This window comes from Corapipo altera, unplaced genomic scaffold (assembly GCF_003945725.1).
Source record: "Corapipo altera isolate COAL_440 unplaced genomic scaffold, ASM394572v1 54, whole genome shotgun sequence".
In the NCBI taxonomy this organism is placed as follows: Eukaryota; Metazoa; Chordata; class Aves; order Passeriformes; family Pipridae; genus Corapipo; species Corapipo altera.
In genome coordinates this window covers 759,453-785,074 of record NW_020884902.1, presented here as the reverse complement: position 1 = coordinate 785,074, position 25,622 = coordinate 759,453, and the positions used below count along the sequence as shown (strand labels likewise).

Below are 25,622 nucleotides of genomic sequence, written 5' to 3'. Positions count from 1 at the left end.
TTAGATTTTCTTGATCAAAGACTTGTTTTCACTCCAGCATGACAACTGTGCAAGGAAATTACTGTGGACTTCAGTCTGAGTGGAGTATTTGGTGATACCTGGCCAGTGTATGACAAGTGCCTGGGGTAAAGCTCTGTGAAAGTTACTCAGACAGTCCAATATGTGAAAGAGCAATTCCTCACAGATCTATTCAGCTGAACAGGACTCCTTCTGAGGGGTTAAAAAATGAGGTAAAAAAAAAAGTGTACACAATATAGAGATGTCAGATGCATTTGCAGATTTGATACCAGAGATTTATATATTTCTACTTTTTTTAGAGTAGGTCTTTTCAGATGTCTCACTAGACATCTCAGATAGTCCCTTTCGAAGAGGGAGACTACAGTACATCTTTAGCTCCCTTAAAAATGTATGACATTATTCATCAAAAGCTGCATCAATCCAGTACACCCTGCACTTTCATAGACAGGAAGTCTCAGAAAGACAGCCCACCTAACTTCCCAAATCTTGCAAAACAAACTATTTTGGGCCGTGCACCCACAGCTCAGACTTCCCGTAAGCCTCATTACCATTCCATATAACACCAGCAATAATTGCATCACAAGTTTAAACCTGCTTTCAATGCAGTAACTTCACCAGCCCCAGTCTGGTCACTGGTGTTCCTCTAACACATTATTTTCATTCACGGTCTGAGTCAATTAATTTAAAATGCTAAAACACCTGTAGTTCTTTTAATTAAAAACACACTTGACAAATATATTGTACAATAAAGTTTATTAGCTGTTCTCCTCTTTCTAACAAATGGAATGGATAGTGTTGATAATTCTTTACAAACCAAAGCTGATTTGGTTGTGGGGCTGCCCCACGACTGCCATAAGTACATCCCTCTTATAAACAATCAGTTGCAAACAAGCAATGGCAGGTATCAAATAATATGGGAATTAGAGAATTTCATTACTGAAGGTTTTGGTACAAGGTATTTATAACATTCAGCACAGAACTTTGTGCATCGCAAATGGAAGATCTTGTGCCTGTGCAATCCGAGCTGAATACGTACAGAAAAATAAAATGTATTGTTGTCTCTGAATTCTCCCTTTGGTTAAGACATGCATATTACAAAGGGGGCGGGGGAAGACAAACACCCGAAATTCTGTAGAAAAGAGGAGAACTTGCATGTATTTTTTTCTTGTACTAATATTCCCTGGACTTCATGCCCAGCCATCATAGCCCATTTCTTTTTTTTTTTTGTGATTAAGGAAGGTAAATTCTAATTTGTTCTTTTTTTTTTATTTAAAACAAAAAGCTAGGAGTAGGTGGTAAAAGAAAAATATATATTTTATATATATATATTTATACGTGTGCGCAACTATGTAAAGAAAATAATTCCCATAGTTACAGAGTTTAGTTAAAGAAAGTTTAATATATATATATTTATTATAACAAAATAGGCAGTTATTGTGGGTAAAATATTCATTAAAATCTGACCCCTAAGAACACACACATTTTTAGGCTATGAATCATTCTCTCATTGCCCTAATGACCATCTCTGCAGCTGTTTTCTGTATTACTGCCAATGGAAATTTGGCATTCCTCTGAAAAATACAAGGTTTCGTAGCACCTAAACGTATTTTAGGCTCAAAAAGTGTGATGACCATTATCTATAAAGAATTTCTGTAATACACTATAAATAGTGTTTCACGAGGAAGATTAAAAACATTACACATCTTTGTCCCTAGCAATTTCACTGGCAAAAAATGAAAAAATAGATTATAAGAATATTCCATATGAAATTATGAAAATGAATATCCCTTGAGGAGTCTTAATGGGACTTAATGAAAATGTGAACTCAAAATTTGAAAGTTTCTCTCTAACTGCCTGGAAAGAGAAAAAAAGATACTGTGATAATAGAACTGAACTCAGAAAATAAAACCTGAAATTGATTGCCCTGACCAAACCATGCTATTAAAGTTAAGCGTGCAAAGTTACTCATAATTTACAACTTCCTTGAATACAACTTTTCTTTCAATTGTTATGAAATTTTAAAAGAATGTCTATAAAGCTTTTTTGAAAAATCTTTGAAAGTTACTTTCCCTTAAACATTAAGGAATTTTACCAAGCAATTCCCTCCCACCCCCACCCTAAACTAATAGCTGGTCAGGCCATTCCACTGTCATGTTTGAAAAATGGCAAACCAACAACACACAATAATACAAATTATTTAAACTAAGAGAGACACCAAATGTAAAGCATTATGGGAACTGCAGAATGTGATGGTTAGGGTATGAACCACGCTGGAGAGAACTAGAGGCAGGCTCCACTGGAAGGGCTTAAGAGTCGTCAGATGTAGTAGGTGATGTCAGTTAGAAAATGAAAAATAAAAATCTGTTTTCATAATTTTTCCTTTGCTGGAACCCAGATGTAAGGACCAGACTGTTCCTCTATGATCTGTTTCACTTGGTTGTAGATTTCTTCCAGTGTGTCTCCTTGGACAATAGCTGCAAAACACAATGGGGCAATCAGCAATCATCCTTCCCAGCTCTGTACAGACCCCACGCTGCTTCACACAAGCTGTTCTTTTCTCTCAGAGTGGCAAGAGGATTTATGATTGCTGAAAGAACAGACACCCATGGAGATTTCTGGTTTCTGTGCTGGAGTGAAGCACAGAATGGTACTGCAGGACACACAGAGCACATCCTTGGGGACAGGAAGTGGTTTCCACTGTACTATATATACGCTCAACTGAGGAGGTTTTTTTAATTTTCCTAACCACATGTTCCAATTTGCCTGAGTCAATTCACATCCTCCAGTATTCTTTTTGACCCAACTTCCATTGGAATTTCCAACACAAAGCAAGACAGTACAGGGCTGTGTCCTCATATAGCCAGTCTCAATCAGGCTTGGTGAAATCCTCAGCTGGATCCTGAAGCTTCATAGCAAGGCTGGCTGACCTTGGGATGTTTCCCTGCTAACGCTACCTTTGCTTTTGGCTAAAAAGAGGAGGAACTCATGGAGTTTGTTTTCCAGCCAACAGATTCAAGTTTTATAGACAATAGGCTTCCTTATACAGTTAAAAGTGCAATTTATATTCAGATGGTGTAAGATAGATATTCTTTTGCCAAGGCTAGAAAATTAGGAGTGAGTCGATACAGGTGTGTTCTGACACACCAGAATAAAGTACAGTCTGCTGAAAATGAGGATGAAGTTTCAGATATTCTTACCACATTTCAGCCTGGAAGAGCAATTGCTGTGTGACAGCAACTCCTTTTTAATTAGGATTGCAATCTCAGTGTCAAGAATCCAAGAATAAAGTTTAGCATGAAAGATAGTTTTTGAGGTAGGCAAGACTCACTCTTCTGTCCATCAATAGATTATTCCTCCTTCCAAGCTTTGCTTTCATGCAAATTACTTCCTTTTTATTCCTACCATTCCATTCCCATCTCCTAAAAACTGACAGCTGGGTAGCACAAAATGTAGAGAACAGGGCAGCAGAAAGACTGAGGCAGGGAGTCTGCTGTTTGCTCTGTCCTCCTCCTATGTGAAGCTGGAGCAGACTGCTGCATTCACAGCTCTGCCCAGGTAGGATGTAGAAGAAGGAACTGGGCAAAGGAGTCATGTCACAGAAAGGAGGTGAAGGGGGCAGTGAACACTAAAACATGGCAAAAGAGAATGTAAGAGGAAGGAAAAGAGCAATTGTCTATCAGATCAGGAATAGGGAAGGCCCATTTCCAGCCTCCTGAAGGTCACGACTTGACCAGCCTCCTCCTACAAGCCACAATGCAAAGAATGAGCACAGTTTGAGTGATTGCAGCCCATCCCTTGCTGTTACAGCGAGTTCCACAGCATGAACAAATTTGATTTCCTAAGTACCATAATGCTGTAGTGTTCAATTTCCAGAGGCTTAATTCACTACTATCATGCTTGATCATCTTCCCAATTAAAAAAAAAAAAAAAAGGTAATGAACAACTTCCTAAAGACAGCTTTGCTGGGCAATCTCAGATCTGCAAATAAAAAGCTTCAAGCATATGAAATGTCAACAAAGCAAACATCTGCATTACAACATCCAGGAAAATGGTAGAAAGTCATGCAGTTTTTAAAGCCTATATTAAGCTCCCAGTAAATTTTCATGTATATTAAATTAATAAATCAAACTGAAATCCGTGTAGAGGTACTAAGATGGCCCTATGCCTCAAAATAATCACAGATCATCTGAAAAACAAAGTTCACCTTATCTCAGTGGTTAGGCAAGTACTATTTTTACAGCAAGCAACAAAATTTCAACTCTGGCAAGGGAACATTCACAAGCAAAACACACCTGTGAAGTGTTCAGTAAATTCTTGCTCCAGTTTCATGGCTCTCTCAAATGTCTTCCTGGCTTGCTCTTCCATTAAGCGTTTATTCATTTCCCTGAAATTGAAAACATTGTGTATTCTAAAATTACTATAAAATACTTGGGAGTCTTTAGAAATAAAGTTTTAAACCGTTGTCTGAGTATTAACCCTAATAAGAGGGTTAACTCTAACACGTAAGTGAAGACTGTAGTGGAAATGAGCTGTTCTGGCACTATGAAATTTAACACAATGACATTAGTTCTCAAGCACTTCAGTTTGGATTAGAAACCCTACCTTAAGACACTAAAAATTGAAAAACTCAGGAAATTGAATATCATTTAAAATGCAGATATTACAGTTATCAGCACATAACTTGCAGTTGGCTTTTCAAATACAGCCTCAAACAATTTAGCCTGAGGTACTTTACTTTTACTCACATGATATTTTCCACTGTTTTGGGTTTAATAAAAATGGAGATTGGGTACAGCTGGGCAATCTGCAACCTTTTGATCGCATTACCAGAAACATCGAGAATGCAATGTTTACCCTAAAAAGTGAAAGAAAAAGGAAAATGGAACTAAGCAAAGTTTAAGTCACAGGCAGCACAACGTAATAATTCAAAAGAGGAAACACGTGTCCACTGAAGCAACAAAATTAGAGCATTTGCATCAATGATACTGTGATTTCACCACTTTAGCACAAGGTCCCACAATGCTCCTCTGTGGGATCACACATCATTTGATATGTTCCCGACCCTTCTTTCTTCCTTCCTCTCTCCATCAAAGGTTGCGCCCAATCAGCAAAGCAGAATCATAGAGTGGAACAGCTGGACTTCAATGGCAGCACAAAAGTTCTTTGTTTTCTTTTTTTTTGGTAATAATTTGAGGATGTTTTAGGGAGGTGGCCATATCACAGATGCAGTTCAGAGGAGCCAGATGACTTAACTGGCATACCTGAGGGAATAACCATCCCTGATGGGGAGGAAATGTGCCACCATAGAACCTTAGATGGAACTGCAATCAAGCCCTCTCCTCCCCCAAGTACCACATACAGAATACCACATCACAGATGGTGAATGCCATTTATTTGGGCTGATTCATACAGCTCCTTGGGCAGCTGGAACACAATGTGTTAAGGCTGCTTTCCTCTCGCCCACTATGCTCCCACTATAATTTTCCAGCTCTCTGGGATATCTCATCTCAAAGGCTCTTCCCATTCCTCAGCTCCTTTCATTTCGGATACATTCATTTCTACCTCGCACATTTTTATTTCCTTCCTTTCTGAGTAGCACAGAATTAATTTGGCATAACACCACTTTAGAAAGGTACAGAGGAAGAGGAACAGAAAAACACTGTCAGGTGACTGAATTAATAAAAGTTTTTTCTTTAGCAGAAGACTAATGTGAATGGCAGAATTCTGTGAGCCGGGACATAACCAAAGGTGACTCATATCATACAACACCAATCCTGAACTCCTGTGAGATCACTCCTGGAGGGTACATTGAAAAACAAGGACTGCAGCCTGAAATGACTGACACACTTCTGATTTCTTGGCAGAAGAGATCACTATGATCATTTACATTTGATCTCATGCACAACAAAACTAGAATTTTATTTCAGGAAGTCTTAAAGAGAAGTGTTCTGCCCACATGAACAATACCTATGTCTGTTTGCTTTCAACTGATGATAGCTGTTTCCCAGATCCACTCCATGGGTCTGGATGCTGACTGGTAACATTTATAAAAGGTGTTTGTATGTACTAGCAGAGTATTTTACTACACATGTTGATCTGTCCACATGTTTAAATATGGCCCATGCTCTGGGAATTGAGAATTAAGAGCATTACCTGGTCCTTTGTTATTTTTGGAATAAAACACTATTTGCTGTGTTTGGTCCAACAACTTTTGCCAAGTGCCAAAGGATTTTGAGCAAAGGGTGGAGGGCTAGATAGCCAGCACAGCACCTGGGATGGACCTTATGGAATATAACTGTGACAGTTTATTCCAAATCAATAATGAATGTGCATTAACAGTGACCTCAAAACACAGAGATTTGCAAGTTGCTAGTGATTCCAAAGAAAAGAGGATACGAAAATTCCTTTCAAATAAAGATTTGAAAGACAAGGAAAAGAAATGCAAGTACTTCATGATACAATTATCATGTTTTCATCCAAGGATGTTATTCTGCTCTTTGCAGAGTGCATTTAGAACAGTATTTTACATATTTTTTAGTTCCTTACTTGCATTGCATCTGATTGAGAAGCACAGCACCCAGTGCCTTTTACAATAACTGAACAATGACATCAAAATGCATCTTTAGCTGTGTCCATTGTAGGTAAGGAAATGAGAGAAACAGGGATCAGCTGGAAGCTTGAGCAAATGAACACAACTGAAAGCTATTGGAAGAATAGTGTTTCTGGTACTTTTGGGGTAGTAGCAGTCACTTCTCCTAAATTCATCATAGAGAACTTGGAAATCATCTTTAGTATCCAAGTAATAAGACCCACTGAAAAGACTCATCTCTACCGTGAGATGAAGAAAACAAGGAGGGGAGTTACCCCAAATTGACCAGTTTGCAGCCCTGTCACAATTTTGAAGTTCAGTTCCAAAGGACAGGCCATTGTTTCTCAGAAAAATAATGTTAGCTGCAACTGAGAAAATGCTGCATCTACCCAAAGTCCCATGGAGCCTGTGTAAGAGATTCAATAGATGGAGACATCTGGTAGTGCTTTGCTCTTCATGTCCATTTATAGAAGATTCACAATCACTGTGTATCTTAATACCCCAACATATGGGCAAGAGAACACAGCCAGTTTCAGGTCTAGGATGGAACTGAAGGTTTCTATCTGTGCCAGGTAAAGAAACTGCCAACAGATTTATAATGTTTAAACTGTTCAATAAATAGCTTCATCATTTAACCACATAGGATAGTTTCACAGCTTCATTCAGCCTCCCTTACAAAGTACTGTTCATTCACTTGAACAATTTTGTAATTAGTATTATCTCCTTTCCTTTTCTCGCTGTTTACCACAGGGCCAGGTTCCACTCCATAGGGTGAGAAAGGCAGCAGAAGAAAACATCACACGACCCACAGAATCTCACAGTGTTCACCCCGGTTTTGCTTCCAGTAAATTCGATTGCCAGAAACAACAATACTCACCCATTTAGTCAAAATGGTCTACACAGTTTTCCAGAGGACTGACTACACCCCGTGTCACACGGGACAACCACACTTACCCTCTGCATGTCCACACTGACACTGCTCACGCTTGTGAGTTCCCACCTAGAAAATAACTGTTTCTTCTCCCACAGAGATCAGACAACATTGTCTACTGTAAATGCACTGTATTTTGTAAGCAGTAGAACAACACTCATCAACTTAACAGGGAACATTTGCAAAAAATTTTCACCAAAAATTTTACTTTAAAACTAGCACCTTGCTCTCAGAAATATGCTTCCTTCTTCCCACTTTTTTTTCAGAGATCAAGTTAACTTCAGTTTGAATTTAGAAATAATTAGATTTTGCAAGAAATAGTTAACTCAGGTTCTGCTCAGTATAAAAACAGTAAGGCTGATCTCCAAAATGTAGTGGTAGTTATGGAAGAAGTCTTTTTAAAATTGGGTTTAAATACATTTACTCTTTTCCCTTTATCAGTTAAATCCATGAAGGGCACAAAGAATAACATTTTTACAAGTTTTCTTCTACACGGGTCTATATCAAATGGATCATCATATTAATTAACTACCACCACTATTCTTAATGAGTTAATGATCTATGTATATGAGCTAATTAGCCCATAATTCCAATTATTTCTTCTATATTCTCTTTAAACAAGAGGGCACAAACTATGGGAGCTCTTTTCTCATAATTTAATCATGATGCTTTTATTATTCCAAAGCTTCATTATTTCTCTAAATGCATCTGTGACAATGTGCTTTGTTTCTGGTTTTACATAAATTCCTTTAAAAGTCAGAGGGTTCCTAATGGCTTCTTGCCATTCTTCTCTTTTTCCCTGTCAGCACAGGCAGATAATCACCTCAGTAAATGAAAGTAACTGGCACTGATTTACCTTTTCTGCTACTTCTCGCACTGATTGGACACTTGTTCCATAAAGATGATTATTGTACTGGCCAGCTTCAATGAATTTGTGATCCTGAATATCCTTCTCCATTTGCTCTCGAGAAGTGACAAAATGGTAATCACGTCCATCCACCTCATAATCTCGTTTTGGTCTAGTAGTATCTTTAAATATAAACCAGTAGTTTTTAAAGCAAAACAAAAAAACAGTGACTTTCTTCCCTACAATATCCAAAAATAGTCTGCAATTTATACTGCAAAATTTTCACAAGAAAAGAGACTGACTATTAAGACTGGTCTATAAAGTTTAGACAACATTTTAACTTTTTTTTAAACTCAACATAACAGTATGTCTATTAAAAATATTAATAGAAAAGTATAATTTAAAATTGCTTTAGTATTTGCTGAGACTTACGTGGAACACATGAGCCAAATTTGTCTGGAAATTCTGAGATCAGGTCATCATTTATTCTGTCTTTCATGGGTCCCAAAACAATCACAGGTCGAGTGTAACTGACTATTAAACATAAAGGAATAACAGCAGTTACATTTCAGTATGATTGCTAAGTTTGAAGAGTTCAGCAAAATAAGCTTTATCACATAGCAATGGTTTTAATACCTAAAAGAACATGTATTCTTAAAGAGAATAAAAACATGTTGAAGAATGTAAATCAATTAATACCACAGTCACAGTAAGGTGTTAGACCTTCACTCTCAAATCACCAACCTTGGTGACTGAAGATGAGTCCTAAATTATGAAATCTTTGGGAAAAAAAAAACTTTTCACAAAGTAACATCGTACATTATAATGGAAAAAGCAAAATGGGGAAGTTTGAAAATCTCTTCAATACAAAGAGGTACCTAAGCAGCAGCAGAGTTCATGCAATTCTGTGTCTGTATTGGGAGAAGCTTCTTTTCCTCTGAGACCACAATTAAACACACATACATAAAACAACTCAACTATATGTAGTTTCTGTAACTATTAACACCCTTATATAAAATTAAGTGCAGTATCTTTTAAAAATAGCCTAATGTTTTATATAGTTATAAAGGGCTTTTGGTTGAAAATTAAGCTTAAACAGAATATATCTAATCATACTGTAAGAAATAGACAAATGATTTATTCACACACTTTTTGCTGAGGCAGAAACAGCGAGAATGCTAAAGCAATATGATACAGAAAACTATCATTTCTGAGGTTCACACTGACAAAACTGTTAAACATACCATATTTTCCTTCTTCAATGTAAACCACACAAGAAATTATTTAAGTAGCACACCTTTGGATTTTGCACTAAATAATTTAGCGATTTTATTTAATAATTTATGCCTTTATGATTTATTCATTTGAGTAATGGTAACAAGTTCAGAAGTTTATCCTGGTGCTTAGTACATATGGGCACGTGAAGCGTTCTGACCATTCAGATTATATTTATTTTATACTGAGTAAGATCTACAAACCTTCTTGTTGATTGACTGGTTCATATGACAAGACATATTCCTCTTGGCCACCTAAAATGTAAATGCAAAGACATATCCATGTATTTTTTTGTAAACCAACATAATTAGATTAAGCCATTTGATGGACTATAACGATGCAGACATTCCTCAGCAATTACAATGATGCTGATGAAGGACATCTTTCAAGAGCGATGGATTATAAAAATCACAAAGAGAAGCCAAACACCAAACTTTAAAGCATAAGACACATACAGTATAAATAATTTCCTGGTGTGCATTAGCATGTCAAACTGACATCGAGTACAAGAAGACTTTTAAAGCATTCCTGAAATGCTCTTAACCCACGTGTCCCTGGATGCAATGCATGCATGCTGTCATTCACTGCTAGAGGCAATGCCACCCACATCATGGACTTTCTCCATACGCTGAAGCCAGCATTTACAAAAACACTTTTCCATATTTATACAGGGCTGACAAACATGTATGCCTATGTGTGATCTGCCATTAACTTTATCATGAACTGTCATTTATATAAACATCTTCAACCACTCTAATTCTACCAAAAAAATATGACTGTATATACTAAATAACTATTATTTTATCAATTTAAAGACAAAGTTGAAAACAAAGAATGCTTTGGATTGTTCTCAGCTCCAGGAAGCACAATAGCAGTGAATGAAACTAAAATAACTGAATCTTGAACTTCGACAGCTTTTTAAATGTTAGTGAAAGCATCTGAAATATACCTCAATTGCCATCTCTCTACAAGATTATTTCTAGTCTAACATTATATATCTGGGTAAAATTTCTAACTAAAAATTAACTCCATGACAGTAGAGAATTTATAATTCTGAAGACACAAACTCAAATTATATGACATTACTTTGAAGAAAATAAAGTCCTTCACTAACTCCCCTGGGTAATTTTGGAACATTCTTTGGTGTTCAAAAGTCACTTACAACAGGTAAAGGAACACACCAATGCTACACCACAATTGTATAGAAACAGATAGCAGATGAAGGTTTTTATAAATTTATATACTGCTTTTATATATCTATTCTCTGTTTCATAGCAAATACCACTGATATTTTACATCTAAATTTTACAATTTCATTAACAGAAATATTTCTCTTATTTTTTAATAGATTGGCATTCAAACTGTCCTACAGCAATACAGGAATAAACATTTTCATTTCCTAAATTGTTGCAAGTGAGGAATACCTTAAGACAGACACAAAAACATGCAACCTGTGAATTACAATATTGCAAAAAGTTACTCATGCAAATGGATTTTAGAAGGACAGTATATACTTTCAGAACCCCATTTAGGCTAGGGAGAGGAATAGGGAATCATCAACTATCAACTCATCCATAAAAAGATCCAGCTCACATATAATTAGATACTTCTTTTGAGAAGTCACATTGCTATAAGGTCAAAAATTAGTTAAGCAAAGTACTAAAGAGAAAGTAACAAGTAAAAGTATCCCCTAATTGAGGGCAAAAAGTATATATTGTCACTGTTTTTCAATATTTTGGAAAAATGAATATTAATAGAATGAACCTTTTGAACAACCGTACTCATCTGTAATCAAGATAACTTTCATATTAGACAGCAGTAAGAAGAAATTAAAAGAATATTTTAATAAAAAGTGCTCAGAATTACACATTCAGATAAGCAAATCCATGACATTCATAATAAAATCATGGCTTCTCAAGTAACAACAGAGTAAAAAACTAACTAGTGGTACCAATAATGAGTTTTAAACATAAATAAAGCAAGCCCTCAGAAAAACCTTGGAAGTGGGGGAAGCAGCAAATTTATGAACAGTCATGGTTAGATGGTTTTAATGGTGTGTCATTAAAAATGGTTAAAATTTCTAAGTTTGTCTAAGGCAACTCCCATACATGCTCAATTTTGTTATTTTCTGTGTTATTCTCAGGGAACACAGATGCCTCCCTCAACTGGTTTCTTTTCAATTACAGTCTACAGTACCATGAGCATTTTGTATACGGATATAAATTCTCTGCTTTGGTGTAATCATCTGGAAGAAAACATGTGGATCATCACCTCTGAAAAGACCTACAGCTTCCAAACAAATATATCTGTTAATGAACCACCATCCTTATTATCCTAACAAAAATGGTATCTGTTTCTGAAGTGCCCATTATACAGTGAGCAGGTAGCCTGGAGCTGATCAGTGAGCCACTCAATGTCACACTGCATGACTTCTACTGCTCCTTCTTCTCATGTTCCTCTTCAAATCCTCAACTTTGCTATCTTCCTGCTCTGCTCTATCTTGGGGTCCTGGTCTGCACTTCAACTTTACTGAGGAGTTGTTCACTGGAAATGAACAGTGGGATTGAAGTTCTTGCTCTGGTATAAGACATTTTAAAGCACAGTAAAGCACATTACCCACTTCAGACTACTGAAGTCTGGGTAACAGTAACAGTAGCTTATGCCAGCAGAAAAAGCTAACTGAGTGTGTTATTTAAAAGATATCATGTCTTCAGAGAGAGAGAGAACTAGCATGTTGATTTGTCATAACTGACTCAGCACTGAATGTGTGTCGTATGCTTTGAAGACAATTCATACTAAGCACCCACACTTGACAAAATAAATGAGTTGAAAGCAAGGGTAAATACATGTTTGCTTATCTGTACTTTCATTAAAGTATATACATATTAAATCTGAGTATCAGTTATGAAAAAATGTAAATATGGCAATATTTAACAGATTACACGGTTTAATTACACCTCCAGTATTAAGGTTTAACTACATGTAATTATATTTGGCAGCATTAAAATTACATTTGGGATTTAATAGGTCTAGCTAACTTGTATAATTAAAAAAAAATCAGGAATAGATTCAAATTAAGCTGAACTAAGAAAATCATTGACCAAAATAAAAATACCCATAAAGGAGGTTTGCAGTGATTCTAGTCAATTTTTTAAAAACAAAGACATAGTACAATTTGCAGTACTCCACCAAACACACGAATATGGATTTCACTTGAAGGTGACTGGGAAGTTCTGTTTAACATGTAATTACCCAAAAGAGACAGACAAACCAAACCAAAGAAAGAGCTACAAAACAAAGGTTCTAAATAAACAAAGAACTTAAAAACACTTACGGTAACTACTTTCACTATCGCTGGCATTAGAGGTTACATGCTCTGAAATTGCAACACAATGGAAATAAAATAAGGAACATACACTAATGGCATGAGTCAAACAGAAAGAAAATTGACACAAAATAATCCAGATGAAAGACAATACTGATATCAAAATGCTGAAATCAATACATACTGCATATAAAAGTTTTAAGGTACTTCTCATAGCTCTCAGGATCAAGCGTAATTTCATATGAAAGGAAGTGATGTTAATAAAAAGAAAAACATTAAATAGCACATCAAAATAAGATTACGAAAAGTACACTAATTCACAGTTCACATGTAACCCTGCAATTTTAAGGTTTTCACTTCAGGATGAATTTTGTTGTGCAAAAACTGTGGGATTATGCATTTCAACTTTTATCCAGGTAATTTATTGATCATATTGAGAGTCTTGTAGCAAAAAATACTGGACTGTGTGAAAGGAAATACGGTGTAGCACATTCAGTAATTGACACTTTCCTATGGTCTATTAAATAGTTTACTTGAAGTGAAGATTTTGTTTCCCGGTAATGCTTTAGCTTTCAAAGCTCTTCCCTTTGATGAAGGGCTACCTATATTCACTTCATGCCTTTTTATTATGGACTATCTATATTCATTTCATACCCTTTGCATACTTTGCTATAGGGTGTTTACATTTACTTTTTTAGTGTATGTAACTGTTAAATATGTTTATGATAAAATTAATGCAATTGAAGAGTTTCAGGTATACAATCTATTGTTACCTGAAAATTCTACAAATGTAGTGAACAAGTATCAACTTCAGTATTGCTGAACTTGACTGAAAAAATCAATTTTCATGCCATCCAATGAATGTGTCTATTTGCAATGAAAAACACTAATTTTCACAGTTTAACACTGCATGAAAAAATTTGTGTTTGAACTATAAAAATTAAATACAATTAATTTGAAATTATGTACCTGACTCTGTGCATGCACTAATACTTATTGTCATGAGCAGCCTTTGTAATACATTAAGTTCAGTGCAGTTCCTCCTCTAGAAGATTGAAGAGCAAGGGGACTCCACAGGTAAGAACACATTAACGAAGCAATGATTAATTAATAATTAATACTGATTAATGAACATTAAAAACTTAACCATATGTAAACTAATTAACTGTTTCAAATTTTTTTTAATAAAGTGAACTAATATTTTAAATTCACAAATCTCTGGCTAGACTGAGCTCCCTCATTTCACTTCTGTGCAGGAAAAACAGACCAATGCTTCCTAATGTTTGCAAGTATCAGAAATTTGGATATACCCCATTTCACTTTCCAGTCTTGGAAAAACTATGTCTACATGGGCATGGAAGAGGCAAATTGTGATGTTTATAAGCCCCCTGGTAGAATGTGAGAGGGAGACATTGCCAATTGAGAATATAAATGGTGTGATATTCTATGGGCTCAACTGGTAAAGATGTAAACCCTGAAATGCCAGCAAGAACAGCAGTCCTGCAGAGCCCAGGTAACACAACTTGCATTAAACATGGTAAGGCAGTTACAAAAAGTTTGTCCTGAAAAATAGACTAGAGGTCAGTTGTTTATATAACAGAATCACCTAGAGATATTTCTGGACCATATTACATAGTTTAAACTAGGTATGATTATAAGGCCATAAAGGCTGCTTATGATCTTCTACTCTTAGCCATAAGGTCATAAAGTAGCCATTTCAGAAATGAAAAATTAATGTTACGGCTACTGGAATTTTTATTTCATGACTGAGGCCAAGTACAGAAGTACACTGAGTCTTATATGTAATTTCACGAACATGGTGCCTAAGAGTTGTGTCCTGGGAAGAAATGTTACCTTTGAAAACCACTAGTCACATCTCTTTAGGGACTAGTTTTCCTATTGCATAAACACCTAACAGTAAATATCTGTGATGAAAGCAAGGCCTTGACTTTTTTCACTTGTCATTTTAGTGCATTTAGTGGTGGGGTGTGTGTACACAGACGGATCTGTTAAGAGTACTCAGCAACTTTTGAATCTTACTGTATTCAAATAGAAATACAACAAATGCTTATGTGTCTCCTCTATTAGATACCCCTCCACCTGGTCTAAAAGCACCATAAACGTTCCAGTCAGCCAGAAAAACTCTCACTGCATTTGTTAAGGAAAGGTTTTGCTTGCTTTAAGTAGCTGTAAATGTCAGTCACCTGGAGAGAGGAGTGAAACTGTAACTAGTTAAAGTATGACAGCAATGGTTGTACTATTACCGTAAAAAGCCATAAGGTTATTTTTAAATAAATAAAAATACCAAGATAAGATAGAAGTGACATTAAAAACCAATCAACAAATTTAAAACCACAGTACTGTTAAGGACAAACACATAAGCACTGATAAGCCTCTGAAAAGCAAAATCTAACATGATAGTCACATGAACTTTTACATGTTCCTGAAAGCAAAAACCCCCAGAAGATTAACTAGGAAAAGCTAATGAACCATTTTTAGAGTCAACCTCCTTATGCCAGTAGAGCACCAGTCTCAAAGAGATCTGTCAAAAAAAAGTAGTAACTTGTCAGATGGAGGTTAAAATAACTTGGGAGTATTTTGATCACTTACTCAGGCCTTTTGATCCCATGTCGTCAGGGACCTCCTGCAGAGTAGTCCCCAGAGGGCAAGCAATAAAAAGACAATCACAAAGAAAATAATTGTCAGTAATATATAAAATTGGCGCTACGACAGGAGACAGTTCCCAGAACATCACAGGGAAAAATAAGTCTATAGGATTTGACCTGACTGGCACATGAAGTGTAATCAGTAATGCAAATGGCAGAGAACAGTTTGTTTTGAACCTGGTCTGAATTAGCAAATTTATCCAACTGCTTCTTGAGAAGACACTTTTTTTTTGTGATAGCAACAACAATGAAAATCAAAGTAACCTCTCATCATTAGGAAAAATCAAATTAGAATTAATGACTTTGAAGAACCAGTCTAAAGGGACAAATTTGAGAAGCTGGCAAGCTCCATCATACTTTCATCATTGCTGTGCCTTCTCCTCCAAGTTAGAAAGAAGGATGCATCACTGACAGCACTGGAAGGCAGTTAACCCCTCCAGTTATTCAACAGTATTGCCCAATTTATTTTAAATTGGGATACTCTGGTGTTAAATTTTATTTTAACAGCAAACAAACATTTGCATTGATTTTGTAGATTGGTTTGCCATTGGCACTGCAAGCTCCTTAGCCTGTTGCAGCTCATGAAACTGTCTCCATGGTAACACCCTACTGCAATCTAGCAGGCCCTTCTACTGTGCTTCACTCTCCATCGAATGCCACATACTTACGGTCAATATCACTGGTTTCCTGCTCACTCTGGTCCTTGTTCTTGTAGAAGGGAAATTTTCGGGAAAAGAGGTTCTTTTTACGCTTGTCATTGAATGACTGCTGAAGAAGAGAAGGAGGGGCAAAACAAAGGATGTCTAATGTCTGTGTGAACAAAGGCCCAGACCAGCAGCTTTGCGGAAGCTGACTCCTACAACCACATTATGCAGTGCATGTTTCAGCTTAACATTATCTCCTCAGCTCACGAGAAACAGAGATCAGGATCATGACTTTGCTCATACCCTCTGTATTTCACATGCTTAATACTGAAATAACTGTAGGGTGAGGTTCAGGCTGGGTCATTCTACGCAGCCTGACCTGTATTTCACAAATTTAGGCTTGCTGGGGGTGTAAAAAAACCTAAAAAACAAGGCTGCTGTAAGATGGCCAAACCATAATAACTCAAAGTCAATTAAATCACTAATATTATCTCATATAGGTGTTACAATATTAAAAAAAAAAAGCTGAGGTTTCACACATTCTTTTGCAAACAGTTGATATTATAACAGCACGCCAGAAGTGTTTGCCAGTGTTATGCATTTGCAAAGGCAAAACTGTAAATACTTTGTTGACAACTGCTAAATAACAGCTCATAAAGTAAAATGGAAGTTAAAAGCTGTGTTGTCCCAACTGCTCTTACAATAAAACTAAGTAACAGTGAAATAGGAAAAAAAAAAGGAATGTGTCCAGCTAAAATACCCAAATAATCAAAAAAACAAACCCCAAACCTTTATTTGTTTCAATGTTTCATAATTGCAATCCATTGCAAGTTCACTGAAAGCAATTACTTCACTCTATTCTGCATTCCAATATCTTTCAAAAGAGACAAACTAATTTCAATTGTTTATTGTGGCAATTATGTTTTTCAAGGGTGACTTTATAATCACCATGTGAAAACCTCTGTATATCAAGGATCACATTCAGCAACTTTCAACATTTAATCGCTCATGTTGCTGAAGAATTTCTGCATCTCAGTGGCTGCAAACAATTTTAGAGTTATCTACATAGACATATACACCCATGTGAATATAAACTATTACTGTGCTCTGGTCCAAGCGATGGAGAGCATTGATGTGTTTTCATTCATTTATAGGTATGTCTACAGGTGTAATTAACATAGAATTTAGTATTATCTGCCATATTTTCTGCTGAAGACATTATGTGACTACAACATCTTTAATTTGCTTTTCCAAGTCAATAAAGAGACTTAATGTATAAATAAATCAGTAATGTTTTTATTGCGATTATGCCCAGACCTAGAGCTAACACAGATAGCTTAAAGCCAGCTGAAATTTCTTTTCATCTTTAGGCATACGTGAATCATCTGACCAGTTTTGCCAAGATATGAAATTTGTCATGTTTTTGTCATTTGGTTTGCAGAAACTGCCATGGGAAGGACAGCAAAAGAGGAAAGCATTCAGCTTGGTTTTGAGACCCTGTGCTGCAGGGGGACTGTTTATTTCTAAGCTAAGCTAAGCAGAGTCCATGTGCAGCAGAAAGTAATAAAAGTGCCACAGAAACATTTTTTAAAAGCTACTATAAAAAAAATTCATACATTTAAGACTCTATTAACAGTTATTTCTAAAATTTGAAGCATGTTAACTTTCAAGTGATTGTTTCTATCTCTTCAGCCAGTGTGAGCTCATCTTCCTCTATTATATGCGATACAGCTGCAAAAAGGTATATCATCTTTCCAACCAGCATTAAGTATGGAATAAAACACAGTCACAACTAGGGGTCAAACAGGACAAAGTTTTTTCCAGTGGTAGGCCACCTTCTCTGCTACAATTGCAAAATTAGCACTCGACCTTCGAAAAGAGAATGCCTATAGTACAACACAAAAGTTGCATCCTGCTACAGGACTAACAATCCTTCTGGTCATCTGCTTTAATAGAGACTTGCTTGGCAACAGCAGATACTGAAACATCCAGTGATGTTTGCATTACCAATTTTTTAAAAAAAATTACTTAAAATTACCAGGTATTAAAGATATACGTGCTACCATGGGAGCATGATCAGTGACACTGATACTGTGATACTGTGCTAAGGAGGAAATCCATAAAACCTTTAATTGGCTTGCATCTGTGTTCAACTAAAACAGTTGTTCCACTGTAAGAACTGGTAAATTACCAACCTGACACACGAACAAAATATCTAGTTTTGAGCCAATCATATGCTTTCAGGAACCATAGCTGGCATGGGCAAAGTTTTAGGTTATGGTCCTCCTGACCTTTTCCATCTGAAGTCAAGTCATTGCAATTGATTTCTCACAATGAGAGAGTTTAATGTTATCTACAGAAAAAGGGCAACAAAGAAATATATCCAAAGGAGATCTTTGCTCAGTATGCTGTAATGTGAATTTCAAGAAGTGGAAGTCTCACAACTATATAATTGTTTCATTTGGGCAAGTCCTTCAGTTTGGTAAAAAGAGACATGAATGTAACAAAGCTAAAATGTGCAGTTTAGCTGAGGTAGTGAGACTCTGCAATTTGTACAGTTAGAATAAAAGGAGTGGCTGATTTATTGTACTTCATAAAACACAATCAGGTTCTTCACTGTAGTTTTGAACATATTTCGTAACAATAATTATTTTAACTTTCTGTAGACTAAGTCTTACTGAGTTAATATTAAATTTTATATACTGCACGTATAATGGTCAGAGTCAGTTCCATTACCCCCCCCAAAAAAGAGAAAATAAAAGTATTATGCTGATTTTGAAAAAAAAAAAGATTAGCCAAAAGATTGTTTTTAAAAGATACCACGATTACAAAAAGTTAGAGGGATTTGCTTATTAGTTGAAAATGCATAGTAATTGCATTACATTTTTCATAAGCCCACTGCAAATCATACGCAGGCATCATAAGCAAGAGTATATTAAACCAGAAGCAGCACAGGAAATGAGATGTGTATATGAAAGGAAAAAACAAGAAAAAAATGTAGCCATTCCTGCTCCAGATTTTTTAGCTTTCCTTAAAATGAAAGGAATGTGGATTTTAGTGTTAGCTATCACTAGGGTTATTCTTCAAGGTCTTAATGTAGAAATTTTCAAAAACTGTACAAAATTGGTATTTCATCCTGTTCATGGCGTAGTAGCATATACAGACACAGGGAGGGACACAGTCCACGAGGACATGTATGGTGCAGACAACTTACTGGGAAAACTATCACCGTGACAAATACAGGAAGAATACTTTAAGGACAAACTCCGATGTTAAAACATTTACAGCTGAAGCAAAAGATTGTGAACAGTGTAAGCGCGTTTGCAAAATGAAATGTTACTAAAGAAAAAGAACTGCAGTTCTACATCAATGGCAAGCGTAGTTGCTTTTCCACTCAGTATTCCGTGCATATCTTTGGTGCTGTGCTGGTACACAGGGACTGTGCACCGGCTCCACTATTGTCAAAACGCTACTTCAAACACGTCATTAATTAACTGTTTGCAGTTTATTTGTAGACAAACTACAAAACCATGCAATTACCTTTCAAAGAACATGGTAACGTTCGAAAAATTACTTAATATAATGAAAAGAATCTGAAGTATTTAAGCATTTTCTTTATGTGACTTCTAAAAAGCGAACTCAAATTACCGTGTCAGTTGATAACATTTTATTCCAATACCAAAATATGATCGCACCAAACCAGAAAAAAACTGCAAATAATCCACTAAATCTCCAAGGCAGTAACATAATTGTACATCAGAAAGTAGCAAGAGATATTAATTTCCTTTTAAATTAATTCTTATAAGGGAAAAATTCTTTAATAACTGAAACCTTTGCCATGTAGCAGAAGGATGTACATATGGACTTGACAATCTTTTACTTTAAAGTCCCACACTATCAGGATAAAATACTGAAGCTTTAATATTCCCTCAGGAGCTTAAAGCATGTTTCAGATTTTTAAAAATTAGAATATATTATTACTTTAGAAGGCTCTTACACCTAAAATGCATATGCTAAGTCTTGAAATTACTAGTTATATACTATCGGTAGAAACTGTAAGGTTGTGAAATTCTTTCTCAAACTTCAGAACAACCAAAACATTGCAAAAAAGCCTCACCCTCATAATAATAAAAATATTTGGCTGCTGTGCCATTATGAAATTGCTATAATTTTATCTGCAAACATTCCTATTACTACTTAAGTACCCTCATTGCTTTCTCACCACTCATTTCCATCACACGTACTGGGACAGGAATAGTGTATTGTGCAGTGAACTGCACTGACTAAAATTAAAACTAGGATTTCTTTTAGATTGGGTTATTTTTCATCTACACTGGCTATTTTATATGATTAAAGCACATTTAGATCAGCATTTGCACCAACAGAGAGTGGCAGTGAGAAAAACCAGCTGTGAGCTGTATGGCCTTGAGTTTTGTTGGCCTGTGCCCTTCCATGAAATTCTTTAAAGCTTCTATATCCATAATCATAACAAAGAAGTGACTTTATGCTGTCTGGGTAACATGTACTTTGTAAAGCCTCAATTCATCAGAGGGATCCTGTTGAGCTTTACTTCCTTGTTTTCTAGACGCATTAAAAGAATTTTACTTTTTCTGAAAATTGGTAGCAAGTCCCTTCTCAAATAAAGGGAGTCCAGGAGTACAAACCATACTCAAGTACTACATGGCTCTATAAACAGCACTTGCAGAGCTATTAGAAATGGTACTATTCAATACTTGATTAGTATATACATCTCCTACTACATTACAATATTAATAGGAATATATATTTCTATGCCAATTCTTTAAACAATTTGCAGTGTTTTGGCAATTAAAAGTCTGCTTTGGTGCTCAGAATGATTTTATTTCTATTTGACAGAATTTAGTCTTTTCACTCAAATTTGAAACAGTCTCCACACATAAATCACTGAAAAATGTTACCATTCACAATGTAATTAGCACTTCATTAACTCACCCCTTTATCTCCTCTTGCTTTGGAATTGAATTTCACTGTCTTTAAACGGGCTCGTTCTTTTTTCTCAACTCTACCACAAAAAAATACACAAAAGTGGTAGAATCAGCAAAACTCCAGAACTTCATGTTACTGCTTGTTACAACATAAGTGTATTGGTGTACCTTTTGTATATACATTTTTATTGCTTATGACACATTCAGAAAATGGAAGCCTGCTAATGGAAAACTGTATTATAAAAGCAGGGAATTATTTCTCAAATTATGAGGCTGTGAGAGTATTTTGTGGCTAGATATGTTCAATAAATCCGGAGGGTGCAAAGAGAAAACACTACATAGTAAGCGACTGGCCTCAGCTATCAGTCAACAGCAGATACTAGGATTCAGAGCACCTAAACTCTGAGTCTCTAGCAGCCAACAAACACCCCATCTCCATTGACTCTGGCTGCCAAAGAATGATCTTCCAGATTTCCAGGTTCTGGGTAGAAAGACTTCATGATAGTGTCATAACTTGAATAAAATTCGCTTTGCACCTTTTCATACTTAAATGGTGTACTGTTATTAAAAGTACATATAATGTTATTAATCCCACAACTTGTTTACACTGAGAACAGCACACAACTCCTAGGACTAAAGAAGGTTTTAACAAATTTCCCGTTGAGTTAATCAGAATCCCACTATAGATTACTTTTTAAAAAAAAATAAAATCAAACAAGCAGCTGATGTGGTACAACAAAGAGTTGGGCTGATTCCAACTAGATGAGGTTCAACAAGGCCAAGTGCTGGGTCCTCCACTTTAGCCACAACAACCCCATGCAGGACTACAGGGTGGGGACAGAGTGGCTGGAGAGCAGCCAAGCAGAAAGGGCTCTGGGAGTTTGGACTGACAGGAAGCTGAACACGAGCCAGCAGTGTGCCCAGGTGGCCAAGGCGGCCAATGGCATCCTGGCCTGTATCAGGAAAAGTGTGGCCAGCAGGTCCAAGGAAGTGATTCTTCCCCTGTACTCAGCACTGGTGAGGCCACACCTGGAGTACTGTGTCCAGTTCTGGGCCCCTCAGTTCAGGAAGGATATTGAGATGCTGGAGCAGGACCAGAGAAGAGCAACTAGGCTGGTGAAGGGACTGGAGCACAAGTGCTATGAGCAGAGGCTGAGGGAGTTGGAGTTGTTCAGCCTGGAGAAGAGGAGGCTCAGGGGAGACCTCATCACTCTCTACAACTCCCTGAAAAGAGGTTGTAGCCAGGTGGGGGTTGGTCTCTTCTCCCAGGCAGCTATCAGTAAGACAAGAGGGCATCATCTTAAGCTCTGCCAGGGGAGGTTTAGGTTGGATATCAGGAAGAAATTCTTTACAGAGAGGGTAATCAGGCATTGGAATGGACCACCCAGGATGGTGGATTCTCCATCCCTGGAGGTTTTTAAGATGAGACTGGATGTGGCACTTAGTGCCATGGTCTAGTAACTACGGTGGTAGTGGATCAAGGGTTGGACTTGATCTCAGAGGTCCCTTCTAACCCATCTGATTCTATGATTCTGATTAACAACAAAGAGAAAAGCACATGCAATATACTTATTAATCATATCAGATGTTTAACAGCAGACATCTCAAAGTCAATAAAATCTGACATACCTCCGTTTGCTTGGGATAACTCCAATTTCATCACTTTCTCCATCTGGAGTTACCTGCCGTGCTTGCCACCATTCATCATCAGAAGCATTAATGACATGGAGAATATCACCAAATTTGAAGTTCAATCCTTGACTAGGAAGGCCACTATCTTTAGTCTTGTCATAATCAAAAAGAGCCCTACATTGAAAAGAAAAATTTAACATAGAAAAAAGCAAAAGACAGGAGAGTATGAATAGCACAAAATATGAAGCAAGTTGCCTGTGTTGTTCATAAATGATTGCATCCTTCTGACAGGTACTTATAAGAAGGCTGAATGCACTCTCATACACAGAGAGAGAGAATACATCGTACAGTACAGTACCCACACACACTTCTAAGTTTCAATGAATGAGAAAAAACTTCATCCAGAGCAAAGCTCTAGTGCTTTGCAAAAGGTCTACAGAAGGTACCTCCTGCAATTCAATAAGTACTTTGCAAAACACAAGCTACATGTCAGCCTAGGATAAAAAAGACAAGCAAGTATTTGAAGCATAAAGCACCGTCAAAAGTTCTGTAATGTACACTGTTTTATATCAAGTTATAAACTGAAATTATTTTAGCAAATAAAACGTACTGTCTTTAAAATGAAAGTCAATATCCTGCTTGCAGGGAAAAAATAACTTAGAAATGTGATCTGATCACCACTTTACTACTGCAATACCCAAAGGCAAAGAACCTTATGTGAATTCTTTTGGAAAATTCTCAACCATTTCAAGAGAGTCTCATCCTTTTTCCTAAGGTAAGACTGTTTTCAGTAATAGGCACTCGCAATAGCTGAGCAGCAGCTGCGTGACTACAGTTTTATTAACATTCTCTTTGCCAGCAAGGTTGGTTTATGCAAGCCCACTATTACCCTACCCACAGTCACGCCTGCTTTGTACTGACTCCTGTTCCCCTCCTTGCTTATGAAAGCACAATTGTCTGGAAAGGCACACGATCCACCACACTATGGAACTGATCTGGTTTAGAAGTAATGTCTTTTCTCCATGTTGGATCATTTTATATCTGGACCAGTTCCCTGAGGAACTGAAGAGATCTGCAGCATGCTTCCCCCAGCACAACTGAGGGTTTAGAGAGGATGTGGAAATGAATGATGACAGAAGCCCCTTAGCAAACTGCAAGGGCTACTACTCCTAAGATTCTGCCCTATAAAGGACTCTTCTTTTTCATTTCAAAAAGATGCACGAATCTATGTAAAGTGTGTGCTCATATGACACAGTCAAAAAAATCCTCAACTTTATTTCATCTTCCAGGTCGTGTCTGTCAGTGCTGCACTTTCTAAACAATACCTGATCTCAACTTACTTGATACCAAGCCCATCACAAAGTAGTACCAATAGATTACAATGTGATAACTTAAAATGGTGTCATTTTTCTTGTCCAAATTCAGCTTGTTTCTTTATCTCAAACACTGGTCTTACATAACTTTTTCTGCTTGGTTTTTAATACTGAAGAATTTTTTTAACCCCTGTAAGTACCTGTTTGCTCCAAAAATGTTCTTTTGGATTTTGCCTTTCTAAAGCACTGAGTGTATTTCTTTATGTTTGAACTGTATTTGTTCATAATTGATGACAAATTGTTTACAGGGGAAAAATTAAAAATCTTCTGTCAGATCAATTTATCTTCAGCATCTATTGCAAAACCAGAGCTGAGACACCAGGTCTTTCCTGGGCCATAAAAAGTATCAAAAACTTTTCCTAAAGGATTAAAGGTTTTAATAAATACTTTCTAAATTGTCTAGCACAAGACAGAAATTTTAAAATGGCTTCAAAATATTTACTCTAATGATACACAGAGCCCTATATTTCAACATGCAATACCTTTAATTTCAGTTTATTAAAAAATTTAGGCTTTCAATTTTGAAATAGCTTGGAGATTGGAATACCACTTTCCTTCAGCAATGTAACCTTTATGTTAACATCTTTTCGTTTAATTCCATAATGTAGTTGAGATATTCTGATTATTTAAAAAAATAAGAACCCTTTTTTTCTTTGAAATCACCAAAATACTGCAGATAAGAAAATTATACACACAATAGTTATTCCTCCACATTTACTCTGTACATGTTTGTTCAAGAGACACTCTGGACAAATCTTATTTCATATCTCAAAATAAATTGCACATCATCCATTATGTACTTTTCAGTGCAGATTCAAGCTGTATACATTTTCACTGAATTAATTACATGCATCATGAAATTCATTTCCTGAGACTTCTTGTTAGCATTCAGGCAATGATTTCTACCAGCACTACTTTTAACTTCTATTTTTTAATTTGAATATAAACTTACATAAGCAGTGAGAGCAGGGCCTAACAGCATTAACATGTGTGTTGACTGCATGAGAAAAAATACACAGGAGTGAAATGGAAGCACACTTGGATAAAAACATTATTATCAACATGTGCTCTTCCAACTAGATAAGATGGTTACACAGAATGAATTTTGAACAATGAAAGGCAGTTTCATCAAATACATTTCCTCTGGTGAAGTCTCTTCAAGTATGAAATATCAGAATCACATAGAGATGCCCAATTAAATTGCCATGAAGGCATCTCACGTGTGCTTTTTGAATCTGCAGATGAATATATATATAGAGATATAGCTCAGATGCAAAACCAGAAACACTATACGAGAGAATCTCTCTCCTCTTTGAATAAAGCTCAAAAGAAATATAAAGCAAAAAAAGAGAAGACAA

At 36.3% G+C, this 25,622-nt stretch overlaps 1 protein-coding gene across 24 annotated transcripts in view; it reads right to left on the bottom strand.

Annotated features, from left to right (window-relative positions):
* Positions 1-754: 754 nt before the first annotated feature.
* Positions 755-25,622, bottom strand: part of DLG1 (discs large MAGUK scaffold protein 1) — a 116,976-nt gene continuing 92,108 nt past the window's right edge. For 4 of the 24 annotated variants that reach the window (XM_027650725.1, XM_027650707.1, XM_027650718.1 and 1 more), the window contains 11 exons: positions 22,889-23,065; positions 21,267-21,336; positions 16,320-16,419; positions 12,995-13,036; positions 11,425-11,460; positions 9,864-9,914; positions 8,818-8,919; positions 8,395-8,567; positions 4,764-4,873; positions 4,311-4,402; positions 755-2,492 (listed from right to left, as the gene is read on the bottom strand). In XM_027650725.1, coding sequence (XP_027506526.1) covers positions 2,386-2,492; positions 4,311-4,402; positions 4,764-4,873; positions 8,395-8,567; positions 8,818-8,919; positions 9,864-9,914; positions 11,425-11,460; positions 12,995-13,036; positions 16,320-16,419; positions 21,267-21,336; positions 22,889-23,065 — 1,060 coding nt within the window. In that variant the 3' untranslated portion in view covers positions 755-2,385. Of the gene's footprint in view, positions 2,493-4,310; positions 4,403-4,763; positions 4,874-8,394; positions 8,568-8,817; positions 8,920-9,863; positions 9,915-11,424; positions 11,461-12,994; positions 13,037-15,595; positions 15,630-16,319; positions 16,420-21,266; positions 21,337-22,888; positions 23,066-25,622 lie in introns of all 24 variants that reach the window. The other 20 variants (XM_027650712.1, XM_027650729.1, XM_027650727.1 and 17 more) reach the window with 15 other exon arrangements.